At 45.1% G+C, this 24,767-nt stretch overlaps 1 protein-coding gene across 2 annotated transcripts; it reads right to left on the bottom strand.

Moving 5' to 3' along the window:
- Window positions 1–203: 203 nt before the first annotated feature.
- LOC144142463 (uncharacterized) lies at window positions 204–18,689 on the bottom strand. 2 transcript variants are annotated; one of them, XM_077674002.1, is made up of 7 exons: window positions 18,571–18,689; window positions 17,512–17,583; window positions 16,579–16,818; window positions 10,165–10,320; window positions 6,547–6,765; window positions 2,567–2,725; window positions 205–361 (listed from the first exon to the last, which is right to left on the bottom strand). In XM_077674002.1, exons 1-7 carry the CDS (start codon window positions 18,620–18,622, stop codon window positions 243–245), a joined length of 1,017 nt encoding a protein of 338 aa, XP_077530128.1. In that variant the 5' UTR covers window positions 18,623–18,689; the 3' UTR covers window positions 205–242. The 2 variants fall into 2 exon arrangements, with proteins under 2 accessions (XP_077530129.1, XP_077530128.1); XM_077674003.1 differs by lacking the exon at window positions 10,165–10,320 and having other exon boundaries at window positions 204–361.
- Window positions 18,690–24,767: the final 6,078 nt, after the last annotated feature.

The raw sequence follows: 24,767 nt of genomic DNA, 5'->3' as shown, positions 1-24,767 counted from the left end.
ATGTACATAAAGTAAAAGAAAATACATCAAAGGACGTACCTCTACTACGGTACAGCCCAATGTCCCCATATCCGAGTGAGGTCCTTACAGACGATCCCCCATCCATCACCATTTATTCTGTGCACATTATGGCCTCTCCTACCACATATTTACGATAAAACTCCCCAGACAAACACAAGTGTTGTCAAAAAGAAGTATTTTATTGCTTACACAAGACTCTTCCCACTTTGTTGGGATGCCTACTACCAGTATCGGCGGCGGCAATTGCCGGAAAGACAACCTCGGTTGCAACGGCGACATCTTCTGTAGCGACCATATCCGCCATACCCGCCGTATCCTCCGTATCCACCATAACGGCCTCCTGCAATTCAAATGCATTAGTATAGAATAGTAATGACCTTCGGAATCCAATAATTGCGAAATACACGCGGAATAGCGCGAACAGTTTTCCTAACAAAGTCCATCTCAATTCAACATGTAGCGCGCGTGCAGTGCCTAACACCAATAAATAAGCGTATCTAAACAGTTTCCTTTTCAATATAACTACATCTTTCACAATAAATGTTTGCACGAACGTGTAAATCTATACTCTAGCTTCTGGAAAAAACTGAAGAGGTTCCAGCGCCCTGCTCTTTTTAGGAATTTATTAAAGAGCCTTTTCCGTCTGGGCATAGACCCCCTGCCGAAAAATTAACTTCCCTGTGTAAATACAGGTAAAAATGCCAATGAACGTCAATTGGCGGCCATACCGACAAACGATTTTATTAAAATGGCCACAAAAACTATGAACTTTGGGCTGCGCATTTTCACTGAGAAATGAAACGCAACATGTGAAGTTTGTGCATTGTTCGTGCAGTGAAGTCCACAGCTTTGAAAAATAACTTTTGAAGACGATCATTGCTTATTATAACAAACAGTTAACCCAAATGCTTGATAAGCTCATAAAACACACCTCGTTGAAATTATTACTAGATAGCTGGTACTTGTAAAGGGTTGTAAATGTTCTCAGAACTGCAATGCATGCGGATTCTGAGTAGTAATAAATAAACTTTCTTTTAACCCGGTTATTTTAAGCCTTTTTTTTTTGTGAATAAACTTCGACTGCTCCTGAAATGCCGGCTGTAGGAATGAGAAATATGACCGATAATAAGTGAGGCGGGTATTTTCCCCCGTTTCAGGGTTTTAACCCCTTAACCAGAACATTTACTCATCAATGCCTGTAAAGTAAGCACGTTCATGCCACAGAATAATCGAAATATTTTCGATTCACCAGTCAAGTAAGAACGGAATGTTTATAGCAAGAACTTGCAATTAAACTTTGAAAAAAAAAATCAAAGCTCCGGCAATGGTATCCCTTATATCATACGGGGAACTTCCATTTCCCAGGTACTACGCCCCCTGGGATCGCAGGGAATGGTAGAGCGAAACAAATTTACTTAATTGCAGGAACCATTTACAGAAGCAAGGTTTACGATATTCCTACTTAAAAGATTGCGAAGACTGAAAAACGCGAAAAAAGTGGCAACATAAAGCTAACCAAGACAAGTTTGCCCTTCCTCAAGGTAAAATGTACGCGTTCAGAATTTGCGAAACCGGTGCTTGCTCTGCCTGCCGCATCAATGACCTACTTTTTCAGCAAATTACTTTGTGAGAGTTTTTACACCGATCCCAGTCAATTCCTTTCGCATAAGTGTACTGGTTAGTAATAATTCTTCGGTTGTCGCTGGCCAAAAAATTAAAGGCTTTCGATACTGGGAAAAATTATTAAAGTTTTTATAAGTTATTTGGATGACCAGAAGTGACTTCATGACGCACTAGTATTGTTCGAATGCACTTCGGAAATACGTTTCAGAAGTCACTGAAATGACAAAAGCCTAACTCCGTAAAACGTAGCTGCAGGAAGTACCTTTACAGACAGATTCGAAATATTCCTAAAAGCAATGTTGCTTGCAGTTCTAGTTGCCTCGGCCTCATTTTTTCAAAGGCAATAAAATGCCAGAATGCACATAAAGTCGGTAAAATAAATATTACGAGTGAAAAAAAACCATGCAGCGTAGATTTTACAGACTTTCAAAGTTTGGAGGGGATGCATTTATTCAAAGTAAAGTTCTAATTCAACAATGCTCTGCATTTAACTGTTTCTTATTTGAAAGTTGTTGCTCTGTTTTGATAGCAAAATTTTTCTCTTCGTCGATCTCTTCCACGTTGCGCCAAGTTCAGGAATATTCCCACTAACTACGTCTCTACTGCGTCTGCGGCTTTCTCTGGTTAAGTGCGGATGTGTGAACATTCTCGCAGCAGTGTTTCAGGTTTGGTGGAAAGTATTAGCGCTGGTCCTACCCATAAATCGGACATAAGCCGAGCATAAAATGTTCCTCTTTCAAGCGCTTAAATAGCTGCCATGCTTTGATGTTATAAATGGACAGCGACTTTGTGATATTTGTTTACTAAATAATTAACTTCGAAGATCCATTCATAAACTAGCCTTGCTTATTTCTCTCATTTCTTTTCTTGATGTTCTTTCAAAATCTGCCGTATACTTCAAAGCCAGTATTTCCCCACTTACCAAGGCCACTCAAAATTCCTCCCAAACCACTGCCGTAACCGCCGTAGCCACCGTAGCCGCCGTAATTGTGACGACGCCCAAGACGCCCAAGAAGACCGCCAAGCGCTAAACCACCCAAGCCGCTTCCGAGACCAGCGGCGAGGAGGCGTCTCCGCATACCTGAAACGCAAAAGAAAACATGCTAGTGTAACACTAAAATGAAAACTTTGCTTTGGAGGAACGGGTAATCTCTACCCCATATCTGTTTCAAGAGGATAACAGAATCGGTACACTGAAACAAGCGCTGAGATTTAAAATCAAGCATACTTCCAGAGGAAATCTGTGCATTTTGTGCTTTTCCTATAGTTTTGGCAGAGGTTCACTCTGTGCGCGAGGAAATACAGCAATTGAAAGTCTAAATACTGGTGTGTTTGTGCATGGCTGATTCAATGGCTGACTAGTAACAGCTATTTAAAGGGAATTTGAAGGCAAATAGCAAGTTTGGCTCATCGAAAATTCAACTGCCACGAATCTCTCTCACCGTTTATTCGGTGGCGAAAGATGCATTACCAGTTAGCAATTGCAAAATGCACTTCATTCTTCACGCCATTCATGCCGTTTCGCGTGACGTTAACGATTGGCTGAAGCCAGTAAGACCGCGGTGCAGTCTAGCAGGAAAACTAAAACATACAGAGGAAACCATCACGGCCGCAGCAGCCACTGGTAGAGCACTTGGCGGATACGACAAAACAACTTGCCCGCCATACACTTCCGTTACCTGCCACTTTGTGTGCGTGAGTGTTGTTGCCCCACGGCATGTGAGATGGTGATTACGCAATCTGAATGCGGCGCGCGTCCTTTTACTTCGCCAACAAAACATCGATTGGACTGCGCACCCGCAACGAGAAGGACGACAGGGGCGCACATTTGATTTTCATTTTCCTCATGGATACTCGGGCTGAAGTCACTTTGATGCACTCGACTTAACAACATCGCTCCATCTGTTAGTTTAACTTGTAACAGCCTGCACGCCAAATTTTGCCGTCCGTTACGTCGGCATCACCGCGCGTGATTTAGCAGAACGTTTCGACAGTTTGCCGTGGTGATATGGCAACGCTTATTGCGGCATCTGTAAATGTTTTGCTAAGCCAGCTGCTTATTGGCTCATCTGACAGGAGGGTGCTTAGAGATTTTACCAGCGCCGAAATCACTACAAATAAACGCCTTGGCGCCAATATGAAATTGAAAAAGCGCATAACATGACAAAATAGTGTTGTTTTGCCTAAGTACGCATAACAGCACACAACGCCCTGAATCAAAGGCCCAGTTTGACGCACACATTTTATTCAACTTCAAAACCATCAAGCAATAATTTCGAGCAAACAAATCGTCACGCCATGCGCTTTGAGGCCAAAGCGGCGAACTTTACAGGCGATCGATGGCCCCCTGTTCGTTTGAATGGTAGCACTAGCTTCCTGTGATTTAGGGGGCGAACAAATATCTTTACTCCGGCGCAAGCCGAGGCGGTTTTAAAAAAAACCGCGCGCACTCTACCTACTCGGTGTGGGGTTAATCGTCGCTGTGATAATTCTAACACAGTAAGAATAGCCCATTCACAAGAGCATTTCGAATTTCATCGCGAAGCGAACGTGACTACAGCACAGACACACACAGCTTTAGCCGCCGGCCTGGGTGCAAAACTTCATTTGGGCCGACAGCGCTACGTGAGGGTGGGAAAAACTTATTTTATAAGACGCAGATTACTGTCTACAGAAGATCGGAGCTGTGGACAGTCAACCCGCTACTTCCCGAGTTGATGTAAACAAGATAACAGAGATGTGACAACGCCGAACCTGCAACAACCATCGCAACCGCAACCGGCGTCTTGGCTGGACAGCTTCCTAATGGCGGAATTGCTTAGGGTATACGTCTATCTTTATAATTTTTCATTACCTAAGAAAGGTAACCCGCAAAGAAAGATATCTGTTTCGATAGAGCTTATCTGCGCGGTGGTCGTTCTTTTGTTCGTCACGTGACTCATGGTACATCCGCTTAGTCTCCGTTTACGCCAGGTCTGCTGGGCGAATGATAGCTTCATTTCTTGAAATATTACACAAGTATTTCAAAATACTGCCTCAGAGACAGGTATATTTGTTTTCTGTGGACACAATCTATCTGTTTCGACTTCGGTTTTACCTTTAGTGTCCCTTTAAATGGCCACATTGTTTTACCTTGCTTAATATTCTGTTTCACCATGCCATCCCCCAGAGAAGTCTTTCTATATGAAGGAATGTTTTGCCTTCTAATGAACGACGTAGGTGGATGTACGAGCTTCGGAGTTGTTATAAAAATGAAACTGTACTGTGTAGGTCACAGTATATTTTTGTTTGAATTGCTAGTTACTGTAGGCGTAGTTTGTTCTTGGCGTGCTACGATATACTATTCAGATCCTTTTCCATGTAAATAAAAACAAACATCTCTGTTTGTAGCCCAAAGCCACATTACTTTTTCTCTAGATAATATTTTCTAAGTTTGATTTGCTTTGTTTAAACTAGTACGGCTCATATACCTCTCCGTGTTGAGAACACGCTGATCCGTGGAGGCAAAACTTTCCTGTTGCGGCGCTTGTTATTATGCATTATTCTTGACACTTATTTCCAATTAAATTTTTTTCTGTATTTCCCTAGCTGCTGTTTCACTACAGAACATCTCGAGAAAATTTTAGAACAATTGCTTTTATTCACGGGGAAAGGAAAAACGTATTAACAGTCCACAAGCCAGGAGGTCAAATTCCTTGCTTGGCTCAGTGATACATCCCTAGCCCTACTGATGCCCGTGATGCGAAAGAAAATGAAGGAACCTCAGACTACTGCGTAAGACTTGAACGTAGCGAAGCTGTACGCAACAGCAGTATTTTCGCCCTTGTTTCGCTTTACGGCGTTGTTTAAGCCTCGTCGCCGTACGCGGGACCACAGCTAGATATTCGCCTTCCTCTTTCGCACTCGGTTCAGTGCCGCACACGGCTTCGTGGCCTCCCTTCGTTGCACGCACTTATCGCTGCGGCGGTGGCCGTCTCGCTTTCCTCCGCCACGTCCCGCGCACGGGTCCCGCGCACGTCTCCCTTTTCTCCTCGACAGTCTCTCCCCTGTCACCTATTTCTCCCTTTTATCGGGCTGCTGCTCCGTGCCGGGCGCCTGCTGAAAGGGGTGTGGTTTGACATATAGCGCTCAAGGACAAAACTGGTTACCCCGCGAAGACAGCCGCGAAGACGCTGCAGTTTTTGGCACATTTTGGCCAGTCTCCTTGAGTGGGTATGCTTGGCTTGACAAACGTGCGTCCTGGAACGTGGGCGGTCGCAGCCAGGCACGCACAAGGGAGTTGTCGGCATTTTCATGGCTTTTAACTGCCGGGCGCTCTCCGCGAGGCACGCGCTCACGTGCGTTCGGCATTGTCTTGATCTTTTAACTGCTGACACGAAACTCTGACGATTTTCTAACCAGCTTCGCTGTTAAAGAAATTTTTGCCACCGGCCTAGAAAGGGTGCATTCCTCCAAATTCCATGTGATATATGTTAACACAAATGTGTGCAAACATAATAACACGAAATTTATGCGGCGTGTTGGGACATAAAGCCGCAAAAATCAAACAGATTGCGCAATCAGAAAGATCACCCTCCATATTACCCGTCTGTCGAATTATGACTAGCAGCACCAAACTGCGAATAAAATCGTTTTGCTCACCACGTGGTAATGTTCAAAAGGGGCAAGATGCGCTACTAACTATACTATAGGCGATAATTTGTAAAACTTTAAAGCCAAAAACAGAAGAATGCAGCGTGCTAAAGGTACAACGTACTGTTTAAACTCCGTAATGATCACAAAAACACAGGTTTTTGCCCGCGCAAGGAAAAAGTAAGCCACGAACCCTCCTATTTAAAGTGCTTTCACTGGTGACCAATGCCACGTACTCGTATCATACGTGTGAAGTGTCGGACTACTCACGTCTACTGAGCCGGCCACGGCGACCTAGTCTACTCAATAGCCCGCCGCCCAGACCAAGGCCGAGCCCGGATCCAACTCCGCTCAGAAGGCCTCCGCTCAGAAGGCCTCCGCCGAGGCCTCCACCAAGCCCTCCGAGTCCACCGAGCCCTCCGAGGCCTCCGAGCCCTCCGAGCCCTCCGAGCGATCCTAGTCCACCAATCCCGGAACCAAGACCCAAACCTGTAAATTGAGAAATACCGTATTTATTCATTGTATGAGTAAATAAAGCAAAGATATTATTTTGTTTAAGGCATTGTGTATTTAAGAGCACAGAAATCTGCGGCTAGAAAAGCTAGGAGCCCATTTTGTTATTTATATAGAGGTGGCATCTCCATTTGAGGAAAACACCCAAGGAATGCAAAATATTGACATTTAACCATTCAGGTTTTTAGGTTAGATAATTCATTTCAGGTTTTCGGCATACTCGAATGAAGTAGTACTAGGGCCCAAAACAATTTCTTGAAGGCAAACTGGCCGATATGACATCTCGGTGTCCCTGTAGGCTCATCCAGCGACTACTACTTAGATTCGCTTTACGTTGCTCTCAAATTATTTTCGTCTGATTGGTTACCGTGGCAAAAAGGATTTCAGGGAAAACGCACGTCTTGCTTTCGGGCCCTGTAACGTAGTTGATAAGAAGTTAGAAACGTAGTTGTCAATGTAGTCAAAAAGTATACCAAAATGTCGGAGCATGAATATTTCCAGATGCTACTTTCCGCCTCGTCGCAGTTCTTTCAGAACTGACTTGTTGCATTTCCTCGACAAGTCAGAATGAATTTTTGCGCAGTTAATACTCGAGGCAAAAGGGGGCTGTGCGCGTAGATCAAAGTAAAGAACGTTGCGCTGCCACCTCCCAGAGCCACGGAAACGACCCAATTGTATTTATATGGAGAGTAGCGTTCGAAATTAAATTACAGAAAATCTAGTTAAAGTAGAGCTACACAATTATGGGGCGTTCATAATCAAGGTGACACCTTTCTCTGCCTAAAAAATAAAACTTTTCAGTTTTTTAAGCTTCTGGTTGTGAGATTTTTGAGCCGAAAAACAGGGAATAAATAATTTTTTTATCACATAAGAGCCTTTCTACACCTTGCCCTTGTTCACAAGGTGCTCCTTATTCTCAGGTGGCAAGTAATTGCGTTGAAACCAGATATCCAGGCACTGCTTTTGTTTTTAGCCTCGGTTCACCCACGAACTCGGCAATACAACCCACTGAATTTCCGCGTGTACATCGTAGACCAAAGTATGAGAACGCGTGATCTGAGTAAGAACGGAAACCCGGTGAACTCTTTAACTGAAACAAAGCTGGTGCTTTAAGTAGCGGTAATTAAGTAGCATTGTCAGTTTTTGGACAGACATCTTTATTTTCGGTGACCGAAAGAGTGAACCGTCCTGAAGGGAACCTGTTTCTAGTAGTAACGAAAGAGGTATGACGAGTTCAAAATTCTTTAGTTAGGCCTGCTGATAAGCTTAAAATTTTTATGCGACTATTTTAAACAAAATGCGTTACTTCCTATCCTAATTTTTTATAAATTGTGAGTTCTAGAAACGAATTTGTGCATCACTATTCTTTTATACCTGTATAAGCGTTGGTTAAGGTTTTGAGTTTTCTGTAAAGCTCTTTTCCCGTGGACACACTAAGCAGAAGACTCTGGATACATGATTTCCCGCATGGAGGCAACACGGTGGCGTGAACCTAAGAAAACCATCTATCAGCCTTACTCCCAGTTGAAGCAGTTCACGTATCAATGCGTCAACAATTTTTAAAGACCTGCTAAGAAGAATGCGATGCATTTTGTATATGGAGCATGAATAGGCTGCGAGATTGGGCTGGTTGGGATACTATCGTAAGAGTACTGGCAATTTCTTCCCTAGCCGGTACATTATCCTGAGACATTGTAAGCGGAAAGAAATTTGCAGCTGCGTTCGCTACGATTTCTCCTGGTGCTTGGAGGACCAACGTACCGAAGTGCAAAATTGGAAAAGAACCGTATTTCTAAAGATTAGTGGTCACAAAGAGCCACTGCTACTCAAATTTCTTCAGTACTGACAACGAATATCAATGTAGCGGTACGGAAGGCAAGAATCAAACGGAACATTAGGTTCAAGTTTGGTGCCGTGTGTGCACTCTTGCGCATTTACAGAACAGCAAACACCGACATTTTTTTGTTAAATAGGCTTGATCCTATCGCTGATGCTTCCAAGCCGAAAAGATATAGATTTAATGGGGACTTTTCACTGAGTTGTGGTCCACATATTTGTATTTTGTCAGGCTTTCTATAGACAATGTTCCCATGTGGAACTGAGTATGGCGTTTTTTGTGCATTATCTTGTTTTTGCTGACAGAAAACGTGGCGTTTATTACTCTGGTATTACTTCATTTCAGATTTCATGTGATGTTCTTATTTTGTCGCAACACGTAACTTTGGTAACCCCACTTACTCAATACAATGGAATGGGGGCCTGTAAAGAATCTTCAAATAAATAAATAAATAAATAAATAAATAAATAAATAAATAAATAAATAAATAAATAAATAAATAAATAAATAAATAAATAAATAAATAAATAAATAAATAAATAAATAAATAAATAAATTGCAGTAAAAACATTTTGTTGGCACTGGTTAGACGGTTATATCTCCTGTTACTAGAATACAAACATCAAGAGCAATTTCAACATAACAAAATGACAGGAATAAAAACTGAGGACTGTTAAAAACGCAGAAATGCAATATAAACAACAATTTCAAAATATCTTGGTGGATATTATTCGTCAGCGGGCATTGGTGCGAGGCAATACAATATACCGTATTTTTGCTATTCCAAGCACCCTCCCGTACTTCCACAAAATATTCGAAAAAGTTTGCTTGCGAATCTAAGCGCCCCTATTTCTAATCAACAATCACAACGTGGGTATCAGACGCGTGGAAGCGGGCCAGAGGTGACGCTGTGGCCGAATCATTTATGAAGTTGTCTATTACAAACCACTCTACAGAATAGGAGACGATCTGCTGGTGGACAATGAGAGCGGCCGCCCAAGCAGCACAACCGAGTCGAATGGTAGTGAGCGTCACTGAGGATCACACGTAAACGGCGAGTTCCCTTTCTGTACCTGCCTTTCTTTTGAATGTTTGCCAGATAAAACATTATTCATTTTGCTCGTCTCGTCAAGATACAACTTTGAAGAGAAGTGGCGGGTCGGGAGGGGGAAGAGGGGGTAATTTGGTTTTTCGAAAATAAGCACTATTCCGCACTCTGGGCTTCGCGATCGTGAAATTAAGGGGGGGGGGGGGTTAGAATCGAGTAAATACGGTAATTAAAAACATTTTCTACCTATGTTGTGTAGGTCAAACAAGGCCACCTGTATAACTCGTGCATTTACTGTGCCGAATTTTTCTGGAGATGAAATGTTGGGGACAGCAACAGAAAACGTAGCTAAACCTTGGTGCACGATGCTGTCAAACGTACAAAAAACATCAGCTTTAAGGTCATACGAAGGAAGAAGGGGCTTACACAGCGCACTTCATTTCGGACTACTTTTCCTTACGCCCAACTGCAAAATTTCGGGCCACCTCACCTCCATTCAGTCCGCCACTAAGCCCAGATCCAAGACCGCCATTCAGGCCACTGCCAAGCCCCAAACCAACGCCGGATCCAAGTCCACTCGAAAGGCCTCCGCCGAGTCCGCCACCGAGTGAACTGGTACCTCCAAGCCCGCCGCCAAGAGAATACCCTACAAAATGTCATGAAATAATTTCAAGATGTCCCAATAAGCTACCACCCAACGAGTCAAAGAATGTTATAAAAATTTCTTCACGCCATAAAAAGAGGTCAATCTTGTTAGCACCAAAACACTTTAAAAGCTATTAAACGTTAGATTACACCATCGTTAATGCTTTTGCACTGTGCTGTTGGCAGACGTTTTTTGTATAAGTGGAATGGTAGTAAGTATTTAAGGAATAAAATATAACAGTCGGCCTTCTGAGATTACGCAGTTGACTTCAAGTGCATTCCTTATGCATGAATGATACTCTCCTGTGTACAAAGTCGTAGAACAATGTATCATTCCAACTTGCGATGTAATTGCATATCATACCACCAGCAGTCTAACAGAGAAACAACAGGAATAGCCGTTGCTTGCAATTGGCCTTGTTCTAATGTGTCGCGCTGCAAGACGAATTTCAGGCTGCAAGTACAAGAAAGGTTTCCTCCGAATTATTACTTTTCTTTGTCACAAGCCCACGGAATAATTTTTTTAATTGAGAAGAGGGTATGCATAGGTCACATTTGCACAATTCTTACATCTTTTTGGGGAATAAAGGTTATAAAGTTTGAAAGAGTACAGTTTGCGCTACACAATTGTAGTTTTTTTCATGTACAAAAAGGATGCAATGCACAGACACTACATCCCTCTCTGGGTAATATATCAACACATGCATACGTGCGCGAATCTCTTCAGGCTTGGTATGTAACTGAAAACCGTTTTCCACAACACGAAAAGGGGCATTGTCACGTAGGTGAATTTTTATATTTTTGGAGAGACTGAACATGCAGGCGTATAAAAAGTTACCCTCCTTGATTGAACTTTTGGTGAGAATGGAGGACACGTTTACCCTTTTACAATCATCTGTTTAGTTGGTTCAGGAACACTGAAAGTTTATACAGTTTTGTCATATTGACCACACTGTTCCTATTCCTGCTGAATAAATATTGGAACACGCAAATGTATACACGACCATTTTTTCACGGCTAAGTAATGCAACTACTTACACCATGAACATTTCTATACAGATGTGTCGCCATGAGCCAGAAAACTAGAAATCTTTCGGGTAAAACATTTTAAGGAAGAAGCAAGACGGAGGAATGAAGCTGATAAAATAGCTCTAGTACGCGTAGCTGGGTTGGTACGGGCTGTGGCATAGATACGTCTCTGTCTTTTACAAGAAGAAACAGAAATATTGCCCGAAGATTTATTGGTAGACAGTTTGGAACACCCCCGTCAAAGGTCCGCCCAATGGACAGGTGTTGCTGCAGTTTTAGAAGCCTGCAGCTTGGCGTTTCTTGCACACCCATCGCACATCGTGCCGACATTGTTTGCGTTGCAACAGTCACAATGGTCCCGTTCTCTCGCTTTAGCAGTGGCCTTGTAGCCGGATGCTTTTTGGTGCCCGCCACTATCCCCATATTATCGCCATCAACTTATTTTTTTCTCTTCTGCTGCCTTATTTGTCCTTGAAAAAAATTACAACGGACGATACTAGGCAGGCGCAGAAGGAAGCGATGAACCAGCGCTTCCCAAAGCCGGCCTGCCGCTCCTTGAAGGGAGCGCCATCTCTGCAAGCTTAGCGTGAACTCCCCTATCTTGCAGGCGCATTGTAGGTCTCTGTTCTGCGGTCATTCTCTCTCCAGCCATCAGCAGCGGGAAGTGTAGCCCATATGGGTCACATATAGCTCGCATAACACTTTCGAGGCTCTAAGGATACATAATACAGTAAACGCAGCAGCGCACAACTAAGGACAATTGTAGCGCTCGATATCCACAAGGCATTCGACAACGGAAGTCATAAAGCCATCTTAGAAAAGCTCCAAAGCATAAAATGCGGTGAGCGATTATATAATTACATACGGAACTTCTTGTGCGACCGCACTACAGAGGTCATTGTAGATGGCCGTTTGGTAGGTCCTTTCAAACCAAGTGAAGGAGTACCTAAAGGCTCTATCCTTTCCCCAACTCTTTTTAACATATTCCTCAAAGACCTTCCCGCCAAACTAGACCCCATCGCCGACATTCGCTTCAACATTTGTGTTGATGATCTGACTTACTGGTGCTGTCAGTGTTCCCCCGGGCACCAGGAGCACCAACTACAGCAAGCGATTGATGCCGACACCGCATACATGAAAGACCTTTGCCTCAACTGCCCCCTCTAAGACAGAATACACCGTCGTGGAGGATGGTACCGCCGGCTGCTCTGACCACAGTCGCAATTTGATCAAATTCACACTAGGCGGCACCACCATAGCAAGGAAAGAAGAACTTCAAGTGCTCTGCTTTTGGCTTCGCCAACAAGGCAAAGCGGACACTTCGGTTAAAAAAATCACGACACAGATCAATCAGATCACGCACATGATGAAACGGATTTGAAAGAAGCGACATGGGGTAAACCAACATGAACTACTACAACTTTTCGAGGCGTTCCTCATTTCTTGCATCATGTAAGCAGCTCCTTACATGCGGCTAACAGACACTCAGATAGACAAATTAGAAACGCAACTGCGGAAACATATTCGTGTTGCCCTGGGACTCCCAAATTACACCCCACTCCATGAGATTCGACGAATGGGAGTTCACACTCCAGTATTACTCCGCATAGACATTTACAAAGAAGCGCAAAAGTCTCGGCTGCGCGCCTCTAGACAGGGACGAGCTATACTACGTTCACTAGGGGCAGAGATTTAGTAACCAGAAGGCGACATTAAAGAATGCCCTTCCTGGGAACACCTGTCGAGGCGGTCTGTACCACTCTCTGCACCCCCACATGTGTGTCGAAAATGACCATGAGCGCAGAGCCCACAGAGCGCGTGCCACCGGCCATTTATGGCGCAGAAGACAGACCAGGGTTACACTCCGGTCTACACCGATGCCGCCGTATCAGACGACGGTATAGCTGCTACCACCGCATACTACGGGAACAGACAAAGTACTGGTCGCTTCCTGGGATTTCGTGATCCCTGCTATGTCAAAGCTTTAGCCATAGCAGATGCCATCATGAACTTCACCAGCAGACGCAAATGCTTATACTGACTAACAGCCAGGATGCGATCCTCCTCTTCTGCCGCAACAAAAAAGCTGCGCACATTCGCAACATTCCCGAAGTGCATCTAACCTCTCAACAACAACAAGAGGTTTCTGTTGAACTCCGCTGGATCCCAGGTCATCAAGGAATACCAGAAAATTTGGCGGCTCACCAATTCGCGCGCGAGAGCATCTTCCGTGAATCAGCCTCAAATTCGCTCCCGGCGGAACACGACCGCCACACCAGCCGCGTCGAAGAAAGACAAGCCAGGCACCAAAAGTTGTTTGACCTTCACACCGATCAAGACACACACTGCGTTCCTCCATCTATTGGTCGCGATCGAAGACAAGTTGCCCCCGCGGAGCTCACGCAGGTGTCCTACGCACCAGACATATCATGCACTACATTGAAAATAAACCTGGCCACCCCAGCTGCCCAAGATGCGGTCAGGGGTACCCTCTAACAACCAGCACGACATGTGGAACTACTTAGAGATTATACAGACTAGAGATTATGCAGACAAGGAACGTATACACAGACTCTCTTTCCCTTTCTTCTGGCACTTGGGCGGAGGGGCTCGACCCTCCAGAGAATCCGCAAAAACAGCTCAAACACACTCTCCAGTAGCGCACGAAGAGCGCCGGCCGGTACCCACCCTCAGTCCGACACTTGAGCTCCTCCTCATTAAGACTGACAGAAGAGGAGAACTGGGAGGCCCTCGTCCAACACATTGAAGCAGTTCTTGGGGGCGACTGGTAACAGCAGCGCCTGCCCCCAGCAACGCGGAAGCCTTTATAGAAGGGCAAATAAAGATTTCTCTCTCTCTCTCTCTCTCTTGAATTCGAATTCCAAGGGGACCATACAGTTGTTCGAATCAAGCCGAGTTTGAATGAATGGGAGGGCGCTAGAATGACTAGAAATCGTGCCACACTGCGTGGGCAGAAGACAAAGAAGCCTTCTCTGGGCTCGTTATCGCTAATTAGGCGCTACTCCACGTTTGTGGCAGGTGACTTCATGAATAATGTTTCGTAAAAAATAATGCCAAGCGCCAGAGCCCTTGCGCCGTTGGCGTGGCGCCCTCTGTAGGAGAGAAATAAGCAGTTTCAGGAAGGTAGCGCTCGCGCCACGCTGTTGTTTTAAATGCAGAGCATTTCAGTAACTCACGATGTCACCCGCGTTGACGTCCGTAGTCGTAGCCGCACGCATCCCCCTACACTATATAAAAGAAAATACTATCTGGCGCCAGGTTTAGATCCCTCGACCCTGCGGGCGGAACGCAATGTACATGGTGCTCTACCCACTGCGCCACAAAGCCGACACAGAATGGGACGCTACGAACGCGCCTTATATGGTTGACTCATTCAAATTACTGCTGACGAGCGCTCTCTCGTCAGCAGTTGCCACAAGTGCAACAACATTAACGTAACGCAAACTACTTAACGTCGTGCGCCCCCGGAAATGCTCTGCATTTGATCGTGCCCCTCGCGAGGGGGTTGTTTCGCACTTGATCGCACTTCCACTGCTCTCTGCGCATGCGTCCCGTCGCTATAGCAACGGAGGCGCGTCGTCTGCTTCCAGGACGCCGCGGTGTCAAATTGAAACGGGTGTGAGCGGTGGTGCCGCACGCCGTTCGTCGAAACGCGCCGTCTTTGCACATGGCAACGTCTAAAAGTTCATTTGCATGTTATTTAATTAAGCGCCTCACGACATCAGTACGTGGGGGCGTTCGCAGAAACTGCCGTCGATGCGGATACGACAGTGCTACGGCGGCTCTGCTCTGTGATATCCCTCCGACGGTCACGTGGGCAGCTTTGTTCATACAAAATCCACAAAATCCATCATTTCGCGGCACTCGCTGAAACCGAAACTGCGACTGGCCGCATTGAAAATGCCTCTAATTAAACAACCGTCGCACGCTGAAGCAAATGAGTTTCTAGAGGTTATAAGTAGGTCACTAGCTACTTATCGCAGCAAAAAAAACAAGATGCAAAATTTTTTCTGTTTCGTGGTTTGCATCTCTAGCAAATTTTATTTGGTTTGGATTTGCAACACATTGTAATTACTCTGGGCCAACGTCTACTGCGAGGAGCGATGGAAACCAGGGGATGATAGCTCGAATTAACCTTCCTGGATACCGACGAGTTAGGTGTGTCGGGAGTTTTCCCCCACTGAAATTTACAGGGCTGTGCCGGGACGAGAGCGTTAATTCAAATTAATTGGAAGTTCGAATTAGGCTAGATTGAATTAACAAGCTTTTACTGTATAATTATAGACGAGGTGCCAACAAATATTTATGCATCGTATTTTATTGCGCTTTTTTCGGAAACATGGTGAAGGAACCCTTTCCGTGCACGGAAGTGAAAAACCAAGGAATTTTCGCACATGTTTCTGAAGTGTATACGCCATATCAAAATAAATTACGTGAGTTCCAACATGAAATCGCAGTGCCATACTGTGGTCACATGTACCAAAGCGGAATTCTACGACCCTCGTTTGATAGCCTGTTGAGCACCGTCTACAATCAGACTATTGATCGCGTATTTCTGTTATTAGGTTACTATTTATTTTCCAAGGGCCCATGCTTTAAAATCCCAAGCCTGCATTTATGGACATGCGAAGAATGCCTTTTATTTGATGGAACCTCCAAAAAGCGCCACACTGAAACTTGAGACAGACATAGCAACAGGGCGAGCCATAATGCGTTTTACTTGACGAATTTTATTTCTAGTAGTTATGACAAGAGGCATTGCTCCTACAAAAATCTTACTGGCGTTATATTGGTGCATGTACATAGAAATAATACGGCAGGCATCACTTCCCCTGACATATGGAAGGGGAATGATAACAGGTTAAATAGATCAAAATGGATAGCCATATATCACAATGAATGTTAAGCCATTAAACCTTTACTTCAATAAAGAATATTTAATTGAATTGTTCTGGCTGCTACATTGTATGAACGTTCACCAAGGCTGCAAGTGGTTTCAGTAGACGTATGAGTCGAACTTTTTGTCGAAAGCAGTAAGATCTTTACATAACGTCCGAAAGATGGAGCTCACTGTCTAAATTAATTTGGATAACTTTGAAGGAGTCGGCGCCTTGGGAAAAACAGGGCTTATACACAGGACATGTTTCAAAATATTTTCGCTAGTGGCTAACATCTCCAGGTACGCTTGCACAGAATAACGCATACTCACCTCCGTTAAGTCCGCCACCTAGTCCGGATCCAAGTCCACCATTCAGGCTGGTGCCGAGCCCTCCACCGTACCCAGATCCAACTCCGCCGTACAGGCCGCTGCCGAGCCCCCCACCGTACCCAGATCCATATCCGCTGTACAGGCCGCTGCCGAGACCTCCACCGTATCCAAATCCAGATCCATATCCACTCGAAAGACCTCCGCCTAGCCCTCCACCTAGGCCGCCACCAAGAGACGAGCCTGCAAAGCGACACAGCCAAAGTAACATCAGAAAACAGATACTGACCATTAATCACGTAAAGGCTTCTAAAACTGGGATAAAATACTTCCCAGACCAAGCAAGAAAGTACGATTGTTGCCACCGTTTGTGGTAAAAAGCTATACCCTACAGACCTAATCGTAGTGAAAATGCCCAGGTAATATGCTGAAGACTGTAAGGCTTCCTTTGGTGAGCGCTACAATAATGTAATAAATGACGAAAAAGAATGAAAAAATGGTAGCTATATACAGCTTGGTTATGATGGCGGAATGGCTGCCGGTGTTAGTATGACGGCTGCAATCTCTGCTTCTTCAAACAGTAAGTTGTGAACCGATTAGTTAGTGCAGCCCAACTCGGTCTATCATTGCCGGAAAGACGTAACCGGAAAGACAACACAAAAATGTGCGGGCTATGACTCGTCAGTTTGCCCAGACATCACCGTTGAGCAATAAACGCTTATAGCTTTACGGCTTGTCGCCATCCGCACCCCTTTCTTGATATTATGCTGTTGGGCATTGGGGAACCAATAACGTGCAAACAAATAGGTATAACCAGAGCGAACTGAATCCTATTATTTTCTTGAAACTTGCACCACAGTATTTCTTGGGCGCGCATGCTTTCAGGAAATGTTTCTTTTGTTACAGAAACACAATTTCTTTCTTTGTGTACCTTACCTGATCCCAAGGAGTAACTTCCACTTCCATACCCCCCTGATCCGTCTTCATCGCTGGTGTAGTATCCGTATCCTTTTGTAGTAAATATGGTAGAAGGAAAGAAAAATTTCAGTTCCCTTGTTCCGAAAACTTTCATTCAATTTCTGATCGGGGAGGCACACAGCAAATGACCAAAACTTTCAAGTAACCACGTCAGCAGGCGAATAGTTTCTATCCAAAATGCTAACATTTTTGCGTCATTGAAAATTTTTAATTTCATGACTTTAAGGACGTAGAAGAATTTTTGTGAGTATCTACTTGCAGTCAAATTTTCAGAAATTCCGCAATAAATTTTTATGGTAGTTTGCTTTGTGTTAGAAAGTAAAATATCCGAAAAACAATCGACACGGCACGACAACTTCCTAATTAGGGTGATGTGTGATATATTTTCATTATAGTGGCCTTTGTTGAAACGTGTAAACGCTATGCTTATTGCTTGCATTGTACGCTTTAACTGAACTGTTAATCTGGACATAAATATGGAACTAATGAACACTTGGTCGAGTATGTGATTCTTTTTTCTTAATGAATTCAGGAGCAGTTGGCGATATCCTGTTTTTGCATGCACATTAACGGGGATAAATATTTTTAAGCTTCTGGAAATACCAAGAAATTATTTTTTTGCAGACGCTTTCCAAATATAGTTGCAACAAAATACAGAAGGTTCGAAAGAACCATGCCAATAGCTTAAAAATGCAGCTTGCCCTATTTTTATATCCACAACCGGTTTAATGAGGCTGAATTTAGTTTGTCAGTATAGGTATAATGCCCGAAATATTACACGCAAGCAGTCAGATTTATGTGTTTATTTAGTTATTAGGTAACGGTGTGTGGTGTATCCCGGCAGACACATTCTTCCTACAGCATAACATATATCCTAAATACAAATTGAGTAAAGTTTACCAATAAATTACACTCCAGCGTTGCTTGAAGATTCAACAAAACATTAGGTATTAAAATTGTAGTACAAATTACAAGTAATGTTTTTTAACCAATTCGCATATATATAAACACACATACCGTAAGCGTGCCTCGTTAGGGCCAGAAACAGTAGAACGCTGAACCTCCTCATTCTTCTCGATTTGTTTTTCCACGGACCAAAACCCCCCTTCGTCTGTGCCGAACTGGCTGGGCGAGTCTTTTTATTTCACAGCACACGTCAATCTTCTCGTGTATTGTTTGCACGCGGTAGAATTCATCGCTTGACAGCGTTCCCCCGAAGGGGACCAAGGTCGCATTCGGTCTTCGTGTTTCTATTGCAGTTCTTCTTGTGACCGAAGACAATGTACCAGTAGGACAAAAACTGACAAACAACTCTTATTTTTGTCTGCAGGCCCACCATGCCCAAGACATCGAATCTGTCTATTGTGATATTTTTCTCCTACTTTTCTATGGACGTCATCGACTCAATTGAACTTACCCTAGCACATTCAAAGCTCCCTGTTTAAAAACTTAGAGATGTTGCGTCTAATCTGAACTACTGACAAAACAATCACATTGTTCGTTAGAGACACTAAACACATTTCGCGTGGTTTGCTGGCCATAGTGCGGAATGAGGTTTATATTCAAAAATGTTACGGATGTTGCAACAGAAGTGTTAACCTGACGTACGGTAGCCTTCTGAAAGAAAATGACAAAATTGTCTAGAGTACAGCGCTATGCAGGCAGCAGGGAACATGGCAAGTCTCTGTACAAGGTACTATGCGGGGGTGGCTTTTCATAAAAACACTGTTTTGATTTACTCAGAAAAAAACTCCTTATAGGCATATGAAGTGGTTGCCATAATGCGAGGAACATAGTAAGGGTCTGTAAGCTCTTTTCTATTTCTCCCACTGTGCTCGAGACAGAATGTACACAAATCATCGTGCGTTCAACCCAGTTCCACGCCATGACATTTCGCAGCCATCTTATTGCACTTTTGTATCTTCCTTTCCGCACGGTTCAATAAATATTTCAGCGCAACTTGCGGTGTGAATGGTTTAACTTTGTTTTAAAGTAAAAACACTTTCGAGGGCGTTGTCTTTCCGTAAAAGTGTACACATTTTTTGGCTGCCTACTCAAATGCCCTAAACTCAACCAATCATTGCTACGTCAACTAGACCGAAACTAATCCGAGCTCCAAATTCAGCCACTATGCATAAGGATTCCCATTGAATGGCTACACTACAGTAAGTGCTTTCGAAATATGCGTCCGCCTAGCTACTGCTTAAACTTAAGAATTCTGGAATAGAAGAACACGTGAGCAGTTTACGAGCAAGTGAAAATTCCGGCTAAACAATATATGACTGCCCTACTCAGGCTCCAGATGGGTTAACCTAAAATCGAACACGGAGGACCGCTTGGGTTACAGGTCGCAGCGTGTTTTGTTGATTGCAATTGTGGTGAAACAATACAGGTCACTTTAGGCTCATATTTCAGGCTGTGAACCGATTGAGTTATTGTTTCCGGCTGTGGGGGGGGGGGGAATTTGCTTTTATGTTAGTTCGATGTGAAGTTTATAATAACTGCCAGGACTAACCACACATGAGAAACATCCAACAGTTTGTACGTTACCTTTTGCACTCAATCGCTATTTTCGATGGGGAATTGCCTTGCTCTGTTTTGAAAACAAGCATGTCGCAGGGCATGCAACCGCTGAAGCTATGCTTCCATTCCGGTTGATTACTTCCGATGACATTTGCATTTAATTTATGCCTATGTTTAGTCCAGGCTACCATCCCTAGTGTAGGGCACTAAGAAGCAGTGGGTGAACGTAACAGCAATGTCACATTAAAATCTTTACCTCAAGAGCAATACTCCGAGACTGGCCAGCGCATTCCCGAAGTTTCGGAGATCCGCATACTCGGCATGCACATTCACAGCAAGGGCGACAAGACAAACCTCATGAAGAAGCTTGCACTCAAAACAAAAAGTACACTACGCCTTCTACGCCGAGCCTCCACGGCCCGAGCCGGAATGAGGGAGGACGGCATGATGCGATTAGTACAGTTTTTCGCCTTCAGCCACATTGCCTACACGGCGGCGTACCACGCGTGGACCACAACCAAATAGGACAAGATAGACGCCATGATACGCAGACTCTACAAACGGGCACTCGGACTACGCGAGTCCACAGACAACGAGCGCTTCTCCCACCTGGTGGTTCACAACAGCGTCGACGAAATCATCGAAGCACAACTCGCTGCCCAGCGCGAACGCCTCGCAACCACAAGAACGGGACGCCACATCCTGGAGATCCTCTGCTATGGTCCCCAAGTCACGGGAAGACACCTTTCCAACCTCCCCGACATGATCCGAGCCAATATTCACGTCAGTCCTATCCCTAAGAATATGCACCCTGACCACAACCAAGAACGCCGTCAAGCCCGGGCCAAGTTCCTCGTGGAGCAATATGGGGATGACTCCCACGCCCACTACGTCGATGCGGCCGAGTAAGGCAACGGCTGATACGTGATGGTTGCGATCAACACCAGCACGGCCCAAGCTACCCAAACCGCCAGCGCATGCTGCAACAACGCCACTGCGGCCGAAGAGTTGGCTATCGCCCTCGCCATGACCGAACCAGACTGCGACACTATCCTCAGTGATTCTCAACAACCCCTCCGCAACTTCGCAAGAGGACGCATCCACCCCCAAGCCACCCGCATTATAGAGCGAACAGCAATCTTGGCAGGCCTACGCAAGGAATTAAGATGGATCTCCGCCCATGCGGGAGATTGTTCACCGTATGCACCGAACCACAATGAGACGGGCCAAAGGGAAGCGCGCCCTCTCACCCACCGCGCCCCCGCAGCAAGTGCCCATCCGGAGTGGGAATGGTGGACGGCGACTGAAGACTAACCCAGTGGATACGGAGAAATCCTCAAGAACATGAGGCTGCTCACCCCACAAATCTCTAAGCAGGGAAGAAGCAGTATACCTACGACGCCTCCAAACTGCGTCGGTGCTCACACCGGCGCTCCTCCATCACATGTACCCTGACGATTATCCCAGCGCACAGTGCGGCATCTGCAAACAAGGTACGGCCAATCGCTGGCACATCCTATGGGACTGTGCAGCCATACAAGACGGCGTCAGCTCCACAGAATACCCCGCAGATCTCCAAATCGCCATCGCCTCAAACAACAAGTCGGATCAAGGGTGCGCCATCCAGCAGGTTCTCAAGGCACTCCAAAGGCACGGACTCCGAAAAGGGGTCCCTGTCGAGTAGGGCTGCCCAAGAGGATAAAACGCACGGCCACGTTGAGGTCGGCCCGTCAACCGGGCTTTACCTACTGCAGGATTTACTCAATAAAGTCCTTTCCATCCCATCCAGAGCAATACTGACTGTCCATCTAATTGCGTAATTGCGTATTTTTTGTGTTGAAATTTTTGAAGTGCCTCTTTCCTTGTTTTTTTTCTTCATCTTTTAACACCAATAAATTCCACTGGCCGAACGAAACCTAAGCCTAGCTTCCCAGAATAGCATTTTTTCGAAGCTGACATGCACCTGTTCTACTCACATGGCCTCACGTTCATCTATGATGCGATATGGCATCAACGGTGCATGTTTATAACCCTTTTTAAGCCAATAGCAATCCTGCTGAATAAGTGACGTGGTTCACACACTCAGCTTCTACGATGGACGCCTGTGCTCAAATCCCATACAAACTCGAATAAGTCGTTTATTTACTCTTTAGAGCAGCAGCTATGTTTAGAGCAGCGGCTACGTCTTGGACAACAAGAACCAAAGCAACTGAGGTTTCTCGCACAGACCCCTAACCAAATTTGAAAATTCTGTGAAGGGCAGTTTGCAAAATTTCAACCGTATTTTTTTAGTCATGTAAACACACCCACCCTGAGGAATTGTAATCTTGTTTGATGAGACGTCTGCATGATATCACTAAGTATCTCTTTATGAGCTTCACCTCACCTCAAGACCTTATTTGTTTAAACTAATGGGAACGCTGGAGCAATAGGAATATTGCAGAAAGGCCTAACTACTCCTTTTTTTGAAGGGATTGCGAAACTATTGTAGCGGAAGCAGCTCAGCACTGCGGCATTCCTTTCTCTCCCGTCTGCAGCCCGCCTGTCGACAGCGCGCCTTTGTGAAAGACTGGTCTTCGACATGGTAACAGGCGCACTAGACGGGGACACAAGAAAAGAGAGTGACACGGGACGAGTGCTAATTAGCGCTCGTCCCGTGTCACTGTCTTTACTTGTGTCCCCGTCTAGTGCGCCTTTTACCATGTCGAAGTCGTATCACCAACTCGCCAAATTTCTGCGTGGAAAGACTGGTATTCGCGACGGGGGTATTCGCTCTTCGGTATTCGCTCTTCGGGGAACAACTTGTTTTCCGGCCGATTCCTGGGATTAGTCCTGGCGGCATTGCCGTCTGCTCGCTCGGGGGGCCCTTTTTCCACTCTCTTTTTGGACGACGCGGGGGTTCCCCTTCTTTCCGTCGTCGGGGGGAACTCTCGGCACTCGCATCTTTGGAAAATAAACAGTGTGTCTTGAAACTGCAAACCAGCTCCACGTCTGCTTTCTCGCTTCCTTCGGCAGCCGACATTCCCGGCTGCTACAGTATAATAGCGTTGTTTCCACGCATATAACGTTTGTGCACAGCCATGTGTTCTGAGTGCATGCATTGCTTGCATTGCCAAAGAAGCTGGACCGGCACGCCTTTGCTACACGCGTTGACAATGTTCAAGAGGCCATGGAGACAAATGCAACCTTCATCAATTAGAGAGAACGTGGTTATGGAAAGTCACTCAGCCTTTATTCCAGCTACCAAAGATATTTTTTAAAGAAATATCCCAAAACCTTTGATTGATTGTAGGGTTTAACGCGCCGACGCAACGCAGGCGATGAGGCGCGCCGTAGTGGAGGGCTCCGGATTAATTTTGACCACCTGGGGATCTTTAACGTGCGCCGAACTCTCGCACACACGGGCGCTTTTGCTTTTCGCCTCCATCAGAAAACGACCGCCGCGGCCTGGAAACGAACCCGCGACCTCGTGCTCAGCAGCGCAACGCCTTAGCCACTGAGCCACCGCGGCGGGTATCCAAAAACCTTTAAATTATCTGCCGCTACTATCAATGGTGACTAAATGGAGTCCTCAAATAGAACTATTTATGTGAGGGTAAACTGATGGTTAGCATTCGAGGGATACAAACGAGCGCTAGACGTCGCACACATTCGCAGTCACGTCTCCTGGCGGTGGCTTTGGTAGGGAGCCCCGAGTTACACAAAAAAAACTGTGACGTCATACGGAAATCGTCAGAACGTGAGCAGTGCGCTCCGACTGCTTCGTTTGTTTTAATGATGTTTTAATAAGAACTGCGAGTTGGGCTTGTTCTGGTATATGTTCATAATGGGAAACATCGCAAAAACAAAACTTGGACAAGAAAGACAACGAGACCTTAGATTGTGTGTATATATTTGTGTGTTTTGACGTTTAAACGTTTCAGTTGCAAGTAGCGCTCCGTCCCGTTGTCTTTCTTGTCCAAGTTTTGTTTTTGCGCTGTTTCCCATTATGATGTTTTAATGTTTTTTCACAAAATTTGTATCAGGGCGATTGGGACTGAGCACCCATTTGTATAAACCAACCTTGTGTTTTGTCTTAACGGTCTCTTGCAACTTGCCCCTGATCTGGCACAACTTTATCACAGCTTCCAGATGTCACACCTGCGGGTTCTTCTTCTCCGACTTCCTTGCCGCTGCTTAATAGGCTTTCTTTGTTGGGGATAATTTAATGCTTTTTGCGCTCCGTCGCCCGCTCGCTTAGCTAAAACTCAGCTGCTTCCGCTGAACTTCTGCGATAAGCTGCCCTAGGAAAGCATGTTTTTACCTTCCTATTATGGTGGACGCTGCGGAGTCTTACGCAGAAAATACAGCATTGACTTAATTCGGAGAGCACTTTACTCGTGAAAGGCAGTGCCCTGATGGATGTCCACCCATGTCGTCGCACCTACATTAAGGTTACGTCTTCCCTATGTGCTGGAAGACCACGTGACAGCTTGCAGATATCGCAGTCGCATAACGAAATGTCACCTATTGAAAGTTTATGAGGAGAAGATCGATTCCCCACACAAGAACATAGGCATTTGATGTCCAGCTATTGCCGGCAGTCAGAATCTCGTATCGACAGAAAAAATATCGGTATCCTTGGCTAGGAAAAAAAGGGAGCTCATGGCCAAATGGAAATATTGGCTTAACTGCAAATAGCGCAAAATTAC

The sequence above is a fragment of the Haemaphysalis longicornis genome, unplaced genomic scaffold (genome assembly GCF_048455015.1).
Source record: "Haemaphysalis longicornis isolate Haplotype H1 unplaced genomic scaffold, Haemaphysalis longicornis Haplotype H1 scaffold_6, whole genome shotgun sequence".
Classification (NCBI taxonomy): domain Eukaryota; kingdom Metazoa; phylum Arthropoda; class Arachnida; order Ixodida; family Ixodidae; genus Haemaphysalis; species Haemaphysalis longicornis.
The sequence above is the reverse complement of the archived record's forward strand: the minus strand, read 5'-3'. Positions and strand labels throughout refer to the sequence as shown.